The 14,597-nt window shown below is 43.7% G+C and overlaps 1 protein-coding gene across 2 annotated transcripts in view; it reads right to left on the reverse strand.

The window, feature by feature from the left end:
- LOC139821018 (RNA-binding protein fusilli-like) overlaps positions 1-13,728 on the reverse strand; it is a 34,327-nt gene extending 20,599 nt beyond the window's left edge. The window contains exon 1 of one of the 2 annotated variants that reach the window (XM_071791720.1): positions 12,998-13,718. In XM_071791720.1, coding sequence (XP_071647821.1) covers positions 12,998-13,198 — 201 coding nt within the window. In that variant the 5' untranslated portion in view covers positions 13,199-13,718. Of the gene's footprint in view, positions 1-12,997 lie in introns of both variants that reach the window. The other variant, XM_071791719.1, reaches the window with a different exon arrangement.
- Positions 13,729-14,597: the final 869 nt, after the last annotated feature.

The following is a 14,597-nucleotide window of genomic DNA, read 5'->3' on the forward strand; positions in this document are numbered from 1 at the left end:
GATAAGATTCGTAGTAAGAGAAAAGAATCGTCTTTGTGAAACGAGCATGTTTTTGCCTCGTTTTTACTTCGTTAGACGGTTCCGTTTTATTTCCGCAGATGTGAATAAAAATTGGACTTATAATTCAGCTTTTAGACTTAAATGACGTAGTTTGGGCACAATGTCATAATTACAGAGATTTTTTGTGAGTCTACTATATTACAAAGTTTACTAATTATTAAATACTAGAGGATTTAATAATTAGTAGACTCTTTAGACTTCAAATAAATTATCAATTACTAAATATTAAAGGATGAAATTCAAAACAATACCTTGAGTTAAATAACATTTTATTTTCAACTACCAATGCGTCGAAATCTATTATTTTAACGCGAAACAGTATTATTTTAACTCTATTGGTTTAGTTAAATTAACGACATTTTTTTAAGGAGCAATGGACATGTATAAACGGTTAAAAATGACGCAAATTGAATATAATTTGACAGTGCAAATTTAACAGTGCATGACTCTAATTTACATTTTGAAAAAGATCAAAATCCTTGGTCGAAACGTTATAAATTTTATTCAATAAACTTGGCCAGTTAGGCCGAGAGATTAAAATTCACTTCCGTGAATAAAAATCTCAGCGATCGCACACGATCGGTGTTCCATTTCGTTATCGCCACGTGTTTGTTACTTCCCCGCACCGCTCCTCGTCGCAAGCGTTACTTACAGTTACTCGACTTTAATCCATAAACATACGACCCGATACGAATAAAATCCGGACGATTACGCGAAGAGACACGTTCCGTTTTGTTATCGTCGCATGTTTCGTTCTTTCTTCCCCCCGTTTGCAGAAATATGCTCTGTCGAAACATTCCGAAGGGGGACGAGAGGGGGATCCGGGCAGATTTTTTTCGATCGAAACGCAGAACCGGACGGTCGGGGACCAGGGTCTACGACAGCGCGGTCAAGGTCACGAGCACCTTGAACCTGACCCGTGCGTTTTCTCGTGCATCGATAATGCATCGCGATTAGCGGTGTTAACGCCTAGATGCGCCTGCGACGAGACCGATGCGTTTTCGCCGCAGCTGCGACGATTGCATATCGGAAGGGGCAGCTGGAGGTGCATCGGTGTCCCGACAGCTTGGAATAGTGATAATCGGCATAATTGCACCGACGCCGCTAGCTATACATTTTTTGGAGGGACGTTGGAAGTTAAAAAAGAGTTTCCTTAATTTGATTGTAAAAAAAAGGTTTTTTTTTACAATCAGGTTACACGTTACACAAGCTACATGATGATATTTCAATGTCGAGAGCAAAAATGAGTTGCTTATAATTAAGTAATTAAAACGTTACGCGAAATTATAGCTATTGGTTCAGGATCTCGCACGTATAAAAAGAAGCAGAACAATAGAGAATCGTAAATCGTCGAATGGGCTATTCAGACTTCTTTCTTCAACTAATAATGAGAAAAGAAATCGCGAGGCCGAACGAGAGGCCACCGAGCGAAGGAAATATTACGAAACGTTACCTCAAGACGTCAAGACAGTCTCTGATGATGAAGAGATTCTCTAAATTTGCGATTTTTTACACCGCGAAATTTCGCATCCCGCGTTGTTACTGTAAATAAATAAAAATGTATATTCGAGAATTCCCAGGCTAATTCCGTTTTTCGGAAATCGATCAACACATAATGCCTTACTGTTAAATATTAAAGGATGAAATTGATTAACGACATATTGAGTAGGAGCAGTGGCGATCTACAGGAATGGTTATTACTGAAAGAGAGAAATAGTATAATTTGACACTGCGAATTTAATAATGTTCTGATTTCAGTTTTATGCGAATTTTTTTTCCAAATTTCGAAGGAAGCTGAGATTTCTTATCGCAGCATCGAATCTTTCGAATCGTCTTGCAGGACTAGTGCGACAAAGTTTGCAACATGCACGTCATGTTTTAATTCTGACGTGGTCTAACGACGCGACGCGGTCTTCGAAGAACGAATGGACAAAGTACGAAAGCCCCTCGACCTTGCTGAGCCCGCATATCTTTTATGCAGGTATACACGTGAGTACTAAATCAGCATAAACATATACGAATGATAATAAGTATGTCTCCGATGATTACCATGTGCTCCGATGTACAGAATGTCTTAAAATTACCGTCGCTATTAATACTGAGTATAATAATAGCTACCAATACTAAGAGTAATAATAACAATGACGCTAGCGCCTCGAAAGCAGTTACGAGATCATTTTCCGAAAATAATTTTCCGCGATAAGAACTCGCGGAGACGCGCGGGAAAAGCTTATCGCGCGGACTTTTGCGCGCATTTAAGCTTTCTTTTATGTATTTATTTGTGTCTTGGTTTACGTCACGCAATCACGTTCAACCTACAGTTATATTCTTATCGCGCCGCGACTTCTTCAAATTTAAGAATATATTCGGACGTTAATTCAAACATCGCAGTAAATTCGGTGTTAACCCGGATTATGCTCACCGTCCTTGGAACTATCGATGATTAATTTCCGCTAATTAATTATACTATATCTTTGAAAGAAAGGATGAAGAGAAAAAGTAAATCGATCAATTTAATCATTTATACATAACTACAAAAGTCACGAAAATCTCAGAAAATGTCCCGATAAAATCGATTAATTTTACGATTAAAATTAAATGATTGTAATTTAAAAAAATTATTTTTACTGCTTTGGTCACATTGTTAAATTCGTGTCAAATTATACTCAATTTGAGTAATTTTTAACCATTCTTGTAGGTTGTTCTGCTCCTACTCGATATAGCGTTAATTTAACTAAACCAATGAAGTTAAAATAATATCTACTGTTTTGTGAAAATAATAAATTTCGACACGCATGGTAGTTAAAAATAACAAAATGTTATTTAACTTAAAGTATTGGCTTGAATTTAATCTTTTAATATTCAACAGTGTAGTTGCAGGTCTAACTTGTATCGAGATCTGTCAGATGTGACTTCCTGTTAATCTTTTATCCAATCCTCCTTTTAATCGCTCAAAAAACTTTCGAATAGCACAAAATCAACGCGCAGACAAATAGTCGAACGTATAATTCAGCTATATTTCTATTTCCAGCGCTTCGAATTGCGCAGCTTTTAATATAAATCCTAATTTTTATTCATAGAGATATAAGTATTGGAATATTTATAGCTCTATTCGCGTTCTACAGCTCGCGACGACGTATGTTCGTGCAAGAAATATAATAGGCAGGTTCTTTGACGCGCGGGGTTAACAGATCAAGGTGGTTCTGCCGGAGGCACTATTTATCATCGCAACATTCGCAACCGCGTAGCGTGGATCAAGCGTCTTCGAATGATGCCGCGTCGATGAAAAGCCGTGGCGCAATACGAGAAGGATCTCTTTCTCTCTCTCTCTCTCACCGAGCATTACGTAAATATATAACTTGCTCCTTCGACCGGCCTTCGTCGCTGCGCGAGATCCTTTTTGCACGCACGCGACAGGAATAACTTACCGAAAAACCGCGGAGCCGGTCCCGCTTTCTCGGAAGCTCGCGAGAGAAGGACGTGCGTTTGTTTCAAACTGCATAGAAAGAAGGTTCCGCGAATATCCTTTGAAATTCTTAAACGGCGAAACGGTGCGCGAATTCGAAAAGACGCGAATCGTAATCGCGATTTGTTTTTGAGAAGATTATACAAACGATGCGTTTTTCCTCGATAATTATAGCCATCAATTTCGGTAGGTTTTCGCAAACCTCGCGTTATCAGAGATAATCTTCGATTCGTCTCAACATGAAACTCGCCGTCCGTTTCCCATAACTTTGAAAAGTTAATTGTAAGAAGAAACGACGTTTGTTTTACATACATATATAAATACTAAATACTATTACTGGTACCAAGTACCAAATCCAAAAACTAAATACTGAATACTAAATACTATAAATATTAAATATATATTACTAATTATGCTGTAAATACTATTACTAAATAAATACTACTAAATACTATTAACAAACGAGCTTAATTTCGTATCTCGAGCGTCTTCCGGATTCGATGCACAAGAAAGACAAGAGCTTTCCGAAGGACGAGGGTTCAATGAACGAAAGAGTATTCCACCAATACTATCACCTCCAAGCTATAGCGAATGGCGCTGAAACCGTGGCACGCGCCGTGCGGAGAAAACGAAGTAGAAAATAGGGGGAAAAAAAGGAGGAAAAGGAGAGCAGAAGAGAAATCGGCGGGGCGAGAGTGGCGGCGACGTATAACGTTCTCTCCTTCTTCGTTTTGCCGACGACGAGGATGTTGCAACCGTATATAAAACCCGCCGCGGTTGTATACAAGGTCGAATCAAACGTTATACACGCGAAGTACTCTCATAAATTGCAAATGCGCCGGTCAAACTGCGACGTTGCGGGATCGCGGTGAGGTGAAGTCCGGGAGGGTCAAAGGTCCCGCTTCGGGAGACGACAAGAATATCCGTCCTCCTCGTCGAGAGAGAGAGAGAGAGAGAGAGAGAGGGGCAGAGGGAACGAGAAAACAAATAGGAATGCAAACGTGACGAGTTACGTAATTCGACGTCTACCGGGTCACGCTCGACGTCGCGTCCCTGCGAGGATGACATAACGCGAGTTGTCATTACCGTCACGTGTCCATCTCCAGGTTGATCGAACGAGACGACCGGCCCGGGGCCGGGGGGCGGGGGGGGCGATCCGCTTCTCTCGCGGACCGGAGAGATCTCTCGCTGCGATTCTTTTCTTAACGTGGGATTAGCGAGGGCTCGTAATGGAAGGCCTAATCAATCCCGCGTTACAGGCGTATATCTTGTTCTTGATATGTGATTGCGTGTCCCGGCGCTCGCGCTCGGCGAGTCGAGACGCAATCCCGATTCGCAGCCGGCGACCATGGTGGAAGCCGGACCGGGGTGGGAGAGACCATCGCGAGCGAGGAAGGAAGGTGGGAAGAGAGGAAAGAGTTAAGATGGTGGACCGGAATGGGGCGGTCGATCGGTCGCGCGCGCGAACATATGTACCTACGGCTCGCGGGTATACACGGAGCGGAATGTTGGTTACGGAAAGTCGGAGGCGAGAGTCTACGAGAGGGAGATTCGTGTGGAGAGACCGGCTCATGAAAGATGCACGTCCTCCTCTGTTTGATAGACGAATACCTAAGACCTAAACTGACCTAAAGGACCCGCGCGCGCGCGCGCGCTCCGCTCCTCGAAAAACACGACTCCCCGGGCTCCCTCCACCGTTCGCCCCGTGTACATATGCAAAAGTGGCCGCATGTATAATTAAGCGACGTTAATTCCCGTGGAAACGCGTCTCCTTCGAGGAGGAGGAAAAACGCGAGTTACGACAAACAAGCGACTTTCCGGGCCGCTCAAATATTAGCGAGTCTCGCTTGAGCAAAGATTCGGGTGTAGGTATTGTACTGTACGTCGAGTTTTTTTAGCAAAATCGCGAGAGGCCGGACGCCGCGGAAATCCGCAGGATTTTTCAATCTGCCGGCGGACGTATCGCCTCGTTTTGCGTCCCTGACGCCGGCGGCGCCGCGTTTCGAGATACAGAGCCGCAGCCTTGCTGTCAGCATAAGTCAACGTCCTCTCGCTTCTCACGAGAGAGAATGCTCCAGCAAATCTGCGACGGGATATACCGGCGCAATATATACCTGGCCGGGCATCAACCAGGCTCACCGCAAAGAGTTATGAAATTGGTCGTAGAGTAAACCGTGGTTTACTGACGCTTGAAGAGAGTAATTGAATCCCGTCGCCAGACGATCGTATTTCATAAATAACGATATGTTTCTGTGGGCATGCAGTTTGCTCTTTCTCAGCTTTCTGTTAATTAATTCCGTTCGAGCAGCATCGGCCGCGAGGAATACTCGCAAATTGTCGAAACCGAACCGAAACTTTTCGTCGCGATATACGACAATTATTTATTTATCCATGTCGTCGTGTTAATCCTTGAAGAATGTATTGCTCGAAAGAATCTGTAATGTAATGCGATAAAGGACAGACGAGGAGACGAATCTATGTGATATGGATGTATTATTGTAGAAATCTAGGATACTATTAACAGTTGTAGCTTTATACAATTAGCCTTCAGCAGCTGCACGATATCTGATAAGTTAGTTAATTTATATACGATAAGTTTAGATAAGTCAGTCTTTGTTCGATAACTGTAGATTGTATAAGCAAAATATATCAGTAAGTATATAGATAAACGCAGATTAGTAAAGGATTCAAAAGAAAGACTCAAAAGACTTGCGCGTCCATTCAATTTGTTGTGTAATTACTTGTAATTTCAAATGTCTTTACAGCATCATTTACTGAAGAAGAAAAAAGATGAAACTCCCCGAAAATGTTTCTCAAGCTTCTTTTTTTTGCGCGCAATTGTTTTCGACGTAAAAAAAAAGCTGTGTAAAAACAGCCTGTGCGTCAATTTACAATTGCAAAGTAAATAGATAGTGACTAGAATCAAGATAGACAAGTATCTTACTCGTCACGTGAACTTTACACTTCCTCTCCTGTCGAACTTAGAACTTGGAATTACATTAATCGTGATAAACGTTATGTACTCCCGTTGTATCGTTATTCGATTGTAGGTAGTTTAAGAATGTCGTGCGTTAATTCAACAGTAAAGAACTAACGTTCTTTATTCATGTCGTCGTTAATCCTTCAAAAATTTGTTGTTTGAAAAAAATATGCAATGCGATAAAAGACGAAAAGGCGATGAGACGAAACGTCATAAGACGGATGTATTATCGCAGAAATCTGGGAAACTACCGACATTCTTAACTCGACGACAATCCGCGAGAGCTGGCAGACACTGCCCTGGAAAATCCGAGTGGCAATTTTCGAGGCGAGGCATTATGTCAGATACCGCTATCCGAGACGATATCATAATCAGCAACAACGCGACAACTTGCTCTTATCGTTCGATTTCCTCTCCGTAACCGGGGGGGGGGAGACCGGAGAGGAGCGCCTCTCGCTCGCTCGCTCGCTCGCGGCCGTTGTCCCCGATCGGGGCACCATTCGAGATTATAGGCAGGCAGGTATGCGACTCGAGGAGGGAGGAAAAAAAAGGAAACAGCCGACCAGATGGGACCCGGGCGCACTCGTGCAAGACACGATTCGCAACGAAGAATAAAGGAAACCGGGAGCACCTGTTGCTGCAACGCGCGCGCGCGCGGGCGCGCGCTAGATTTCTCGAACCGAGAGACGCGTTATGTCGCGTGTCGCGAGATTGATCCAAGAAACGTGAGGAAGAACAAGAACATCGGCGAACGTCGATGTAGAATCCTGTAACTAGTCTACAGCGTTTTTTACTCGTGACCAACTAAAGGCCATTGCACGTAACAAAGTTTTAGTTTTAATCGTAAGGCCGTAAGAAAATAGACCAATCACACTTGATTATTCTTCAAGCGCGAGGAGAATAATCGACTGCGATTGGTCTATTTTCTTACAACCTTACGATTATGACTAAAACTTTGTTACGTGCAATGGCCTTAAAGACCCGTTTCCTATTGTTCCTCTTCCTCTTGTCTCGTTGCTTGTATATGCCAAACCAAAAATTCCTACACGTCTAAAAGTGCCTCGCAATTTTTTTACCCAAATTTTAGAAAATCAAGGAACAGTATGAAAGTTGAAGAATATTTTCTGTTTTATACTTGCAATAACTTTGTCTATAACTCAAAAAAGGAATGTACAATTTTTTTTTAGTATCTTGCCTTTTGTAAGGTTTTATGGCCCTGTTTCTCTTACAATAGAAGAGACCAGCAATAATAACCCATCACGTTTTCGTCCCTTTTTGATAATAACCTTCCCTAACTGATAGAAGTCTCCATAACTCTATTTATAATCAGAATTTATTTTTGTAATTAGTTTAAAATGTTTTAAATATATTTAAATTTGTGCTAATATCACTTGTCATAGTTGAAAAAAAATTAAATAAGATATGTGGTGAATTTTTCTTTTCCTTCAAATGTATCTTATTTTCAAAATTTTATGATATTTATTGATTGAGCAAGAACAAAAATAAAAATTTGCAAACTAGCATAATCATTATGCGACTGAATAGCTAAGAAAGAAAATAAAAGCATAAAGACTCGTATCCTATTACAAGTCATTACAAGATATCTGTTTAAAAAGATCGAGAACTTCAATTCCCGTAGAATTTCCTGTAGAATTTCCCGTAGGCTCGTTTAGATTAGATTAGACAGGTAAAACCCTTAGCATCGTTGCGGGACACCATTAGACACGATTTTTCGTTTTTAACGTTTTTTCTTCAACGTCGCTGGATTACGCAGCGTCGCCGACGCCGCGGCCGGGCCGGGGCGAAATTGCGCGGAAACGTAGAAAATGTCTCAATCGCGGAAAGGAAGAGTATCGCAACCACCCTTGCGCAAAACCGGCCCAAAGCGATCGCGAGCATCTGCACTTTCAAATTAAATTTCGTATAGACGCGAGGGAGTGAAAATCGAAATCGAAGTACAGACAAATTGAGAAACTATACTAGGCTTATTCAATCTGAGAAAAATGATGCAGCCGGTATAAAATTAAAATTCGAGGGAGATTGTCAAGCCGGCAGTTATAGGACGGTGCCATTTAAACGAAATCAGGATTGAGAAAGGTCAATCGGAGCGCGAGGGGGAGGGGAGGAGAGAGAAGAAGAGAGCGCGGTTCAGAACCAGCGCTGAGAAGAAAGGGGAGGAAAAATAAAGAAAAAGAAAGAAAGAAGAAAGAGCGTGCGAACGGCGCCAGGCGCATAACCGGGTGATCGCGCCGGCACAAGGCTGGAGGTAATGGACGACCTTTCGAGGGCGCGATGCTCCGCCTCCGCCGGATAATTCGAGAAACAATGGCAGCCGGCGACACGCACGGGCATGACCGCGCAAGCGTCTCGCACCACGAGAGAGAAAAGGAGAGAAAGATAGATATAGAGACCGGCTTCCGCGGGATCTCGGGAGCTCGAGAAGCCGCGGTTTTGCGTAACCGCGAATTCGTCGGCGTCGCGAGATTCACGATTCACGCAACCCGGGGTGGCACGAGAAGCATCTCGTGTCTGGTATATACGGTACTTATACATCGCTACACAATCCGGTACGTGAATCCTGCGACTGCGTCTGTATAATCTCGAGCTTTTGCCTACTCGGGCCAGGAATCGCGAATGCTTGAAATAATATACGAGTCCGTTTCGCGAAATGAAAACGAATTCCTAATTACAATACATAATTATAGTAATTTTCGAAATCGGGGAACGATGATCTCTGCAGATCATCGTGGAGATCCTCCACTTTCTCCTCGTCCCGATTCCATTTTGATTTTATTTCCAATTTTAATAAATCGAGAATATTTCTTGGCTCGATTTCTTCCAATTTGTAAATTTTATATGATTTTTAAGGAGAATATGAAATAAAAAGATTTAATTGCGCTCTGGCTTTCACAAAAATCTTTCGCGACGAAACGATCGCCAAGACGAAGGTAGATATCCCGCTTCTGAACATTCGTTTAAATTAAATTGAAAAGGGTCGTATATTAAATTGCATTGAATTGCGTATGAATACAGTTTTCGAAGGAGAAACGTGAATTTTGACGCTAAAACGGAGAAAAGTGGAAATACATAAAAGGATAATGTAGGAAAAGGAAATTATTTAGATATTGGAATATCTGCCTACGTTTTAAATTAAAATAATTGCTCAGTAGAATGGTAAAAAAATGCAATAATGCTTAAAGAGTTTTTGTTATCTGCGAATGCAATTGCTTCGGTATAATTCAGTTTGGTAATATTATCTTGGCAATTTTGTTATCGAGACAGATAGCATTCAGAATAGATCAGCTGCAGAAAAATGCTAGTTAACGTAACCGTTTTCTGAGGAATAAATATTTTAATGATATGGCCTGAAATATTAATATTCATTTATTCTAAATATTTCTTATATATATGTATTCCTACGTCACACTTTTCGAAGGATAAAATGCAAATACTTAAGTCTGGATAAATCAACAATCGAAAATCTATAATAAAAGATGATGTCCAATATTTTTTATACAATTATTAAAGAGTCAATAATTCAAAAATATTTGACTAAGATTTACTGAAAACTGCGGCGCGAGACATTAAATTCTAAGGGAAATAAATCAACCTACATGAATAATCCAACGACAATGCGACGACAAAGGTTATAAAAATCATTGAAAATTCATGGATGAATAAATGACATGGAAAAACGAGAAAGTCAGAGACGAAATTTCCGAATCGATCAAGCAATTGGACTTTCGAAAGTAAAACTATTCTAAGTAGACTTGGAACTTGGAAAATTTATTGAGTTACACCTCGTATATTTGGCAAAATCAAATATTTGTGCAAAACCGCGTTGCTCGAGACCACATCTTGATGGCCATAATTTAACTCGGATCTCTTAGATTTCTACATCTCTTTTCTATTCGTGACGAAGTTTCTAAGCTGTTCACGAAACCATAATAGCCCCGTAAAAGATAAATCATTTGTCCGAGCGCAAAAGAGAAAATTTCTCGCTTTCGTCATAAACAAAAAAAAATCACTTATGCTCGTATTTAACCGTTGATTAATTGTACAACGCATCAAGCGAGTGATTGCGGAGAATTACAGTCGAATGAGGTATTAAATTGCATAAAAACTGAATCGGTTCTATTAAATTAAGAGTAATAACACTTTTAAAATCGCCCGGGGGGGAGTTCACGCGATTTGCGCGTCAAGAGATCGCGATCCACCGCGCAAAGTCCCTCGATAAACTCCCTTCGCCCCTCTTTAATTATGTCTCTTCTTTTTTTCGGTGAAAAACATCTGTTAAAAGCCCTCCTTCGTCATCACCCGATACGCGACGGAACGCGCGATCTGCTCGGCGAGATCTTTTTTTCTTTCGTTTACATCTCGCGTGTCGAGAGTCGAGACGAGACCCCGTGGTACGTTTTAAAAAAACTTGCTAATCATGATACTTAATCGATGCGAGCCCGATGAGCGCGCATCGCGAAAGCGCCTTGATCTTTCGATATAAAATCAGCGATTCTACTGACGTCGATTGATCTTTATCACATTTTCGAGAATCGTCCCTCGACGTAATTCGCCGGATTTCTTTAGCGTAATAAACGTAACGCAAAACAGAGGCGACGGTAAATCAATTTAGCCGACTTATCTAACGCTATAGGAGGATCCTAGAGGTGGAGTATCCGTTATCGGGCAATCAGAATTGAATTGGGCAAACCGCAATTCACGACCTCGTGCCGTCGCGGAAACGATCTTTAGCATCAATTACGATTTAGCGGAGAAAAGCATCTCTCGTACCTGTTTTAAGCTATTTAGGACCGCGACGAATTTCGAGGCTTTTAGGCCGGCAGGTCTGAATCACAAGCGGGTCTCGCCGAGCGCGACTGGCTCCTCTTTATGTTCGGATTACGCGCGATCGTCTTTAGTCTTTACGATGTACGGAGAGAGAAAACATTTGCATAACTAAAACCTACGTTCGAAAGCGGACACGCGGGGCCGCGAGCTGTCTAGCCGGCAATAGAATCGTCATGGTCGCAGTCGGTGTAGACATTGCACGCGGAAAGCTAAAAAACTGTTAAATGAATTTCGGCAGGTTGACGAAAGTCTCCCCCTGCGCAGTTCTACGAGAAATCGTGACACATATTTATGCAACTCATTTAAAAGGAATCTTCATTTATTTCCGGAGAAGCGTTCTCCTTTTCTGTAAAAGATACGCAGCTCGCGATAAGACGTGGTTGAACTTTTTTTTTTATGAAAAGAATATTTTACTTCAAAAATATTCTACTCTACGAAAAGTATCGCGAGACACGCTGTATATCGATTGATTATTCTTAAATGTGCCAAGTATTTTTTTCGGAAGGTAATAAATTCTGTCGTCAGCCAGATATATCTTTTACAGACAGCTACGTAACAAAAACTAGTCCTTTTTGAATAAGTTATGCAAACGCATGTCGTGGTTTCAGTTTGCCTTAAATGGCACTTTCCATTCACCTCCGTTTCTCTCCGCCGAGTCGCGAAAAGGCGGATTCAGGCGTCTTCACCTGATGAGTTTCTCACTCGAATCGTGATTACAAATGCGACGTCACGTATATTGACTCTCGAGATTCGTCTGTTGACGCTGTCTCGTTTCGAGACTTGGAGTTTCAACGGAGTTTCTTGCGCGGAAGCGCAATGACAAATATTGGGCCTCATGCTCATTTCTATCAAGATAGATAAGATAAATCTAATTCTTAGAATTAGGAAAAGATAAAAAGCGAGTTAATCCGCATTGGTAGAAATGGACATTTTGGGGTCAGACACGGTCTCCCATTTTGAACGCGTGACTTGAAGCGGAAGACACACGATCCGCGTTTCCAGAAAATGTGAGAAAGCACGTTCGAAACGAACGCATTTTTCGCTACGACAAAAGTTATCGATTCACATCAATCTCCACTCGATTCGCGCCAACAATTTGCGTTGGCAAGTTCGCTGACAAATTGACATCAATTTTTTTCTGTCAATGCAGAAATCAACTTTAACTTACTTCTTACCTTTTTCCAATTCTTAGAACTTAGAAAAAGATGAAAGGTGAATTGAACGGAGATTAAAGTTAATCCATATTCGTACAAACGGACATAAGAGGGAAGACTTCGAGCCGCTTGATCGGTCGATCAACCGGCGGAGCTCGCGCTCGCGGCGAAATTTCCAATACACAATCTCGTCGTCCCCGATCGCGAAACTCCCCGTTTGACAAACAACGACGACTCCGTCGCGCGTCAACAAAATACACGCGTCGCTCGACAAGTCGCGGTCGACGATTCGGCTAAATCCCGGGGGGGAGTTCGACCGAGGTGCAGCGGGGATTCTCGCGGCTGCGAGGACGATCCCACGGGGAGGAGATGAATCTCATCTCAACTCGTCCGTGGCGAAACCATGGCACTTCCGCCTCTCGCGCGCGCTCGCGCGCGCGATCTCTCCTTCTCCCTTTCACCCGCCCGCCGCTCCTTCCGCCGTTAGCTTACCTTGTTCTGCAGCTCGTCGATGAGCACGTAGACGAGCAGCGTGATCTCCTCCTCGTCGGAGCCGAGCGCGTTGCCCTGGAGGCCGGCGGTCGCCACGTACAGGGTGACCAGAATATTTTGCGAGCTTTCTCCTGCTCCTCCGCTTCCTCCACTTCCTCCTGCTCCTCCATTCCCGGTTCCTCCCGTCCTCGTTCCCGTCATCGTTCCCCGCGGGAGCGCACCTGGCGGCTCCGAAACGACCCCCTTGCTCCGATTCCTCCCCTTTCTTCACCCGATCTTCTTTCTTCCCGCTGCTTCTCGATGCACTGGACGCGCAGCGTCGCGACGTCCCGGGGAGGGGGACGTCTGTCACTGATCCGCCTCACTGATTATCCGTCGCGCACGACATTATTTTTCTCTTTCGCGGCTCTCGGACGGACGCGGTGGACTTTTGAGGTTATGGGCCCGACGGCGCGGCGGTCCGACCGACGGCGGCGCGCACCTGGAGTAAGGAGTAACCGAAAAGAGAAGATGAAAAAAAAAAAAGAAAAACAGGCAGGATCGATTTCGAACAGGCGGGCGCGTAACTACGGGTGTGCTTCCCGTCTCTTTCCCTCGCTCACTCTCTTTCTCTCTCTCCCCACGGTCGGTCGGTCGCTCGCTTCGGACGGAGCGCCGTCGAAAGTCGCAAGGTTCTCCGCAGCACTGACCGCGCGATCCCCCCGTATAACGTGGCGAACACGTCGTCGTCGTTGCCTCACCTGGCGACTGCGCGTCGACGCGGCCCCTCTCTCTCTCTCGTTGGCTGGAGTCCCCCTTGACTCGCTCGGCGTCTTTACGGCAACCGAGGAGAGGGGGGAGAGAGAGAGAGAGAGAGAAGGAAATGCTTATTGCGGGCCGTCCGGAAGGTGTTCTTGTCGAGCAAACAGCAAAAACGAATTAATATCACGCGGAATTTCATGCGGCGTTAATGACGAGTTATGCCGGTGCGCGGTGAAGATATCGAAGCACGCGGAAGAGAGCGAGAGAGAGAGAGAGAGAGAGAGAGAGGAGTGGAGGAAGAGAGGGAGAGGAAACACTTGTTGCGCCAGCAGCCATAGGAACGGTTCTCTTTTTCTTTCGCTCCTTCTCGCGAGGCGAATAACGAAACAAATAAATATCTGGCGGAATTCCGATCCGCGTGGGTTAACGACGGGTTAGACAGGTGCGCGGATCGACGTCGAACTAAACGAAAGAAAAAAAAGAGAGAAGGAAGGGAATATCCGTTGCGTACCTCGCGGAGAAGAATCAACCGTCTCCCGCGAAACGGCGAAAAACGTTCGGCAGAATTTTGCGCGTTCAAGTGGCGCGTCAATCTGGGGGGGGGGGGGCGGGGACGCGCGCGAGCGCGGTGAAGATAACGAGTATTCGGAGATCGGATTTACCGTAGATAAGAGAGAAACTCGGAGCGAGGGAGAGAGAGAGAGAGAGACGAGGCTATACCCGTATATCCGCCATATTGACCTGAGCACCGTTCGTTCTCGCTCGCGGTTATTTACTCCTTCCGGCGCGACTTCCGAAATATCATCGCGTCGCGCTGTATAGGTGTCGCTCGAAAAAGTGTGCGGCTGTATTTGGAATC

This window comes from Temnothorax longispinosus, chromosome 10 (assembly GCF_030848805.1).
Source record: "Temnothorax longispinosus isolate EJ_2023e chromosome 10, Tlon_JGU_v1, whole genome shotgun sequence".
Classification (NCBI taxonomy): domain Eukaryota; kingdom Metazoa; phylum Arthropoda; class Insecta; order Hymenoptera; family Formicidae; genus Temnothorax; species Temnothorax longispinosus.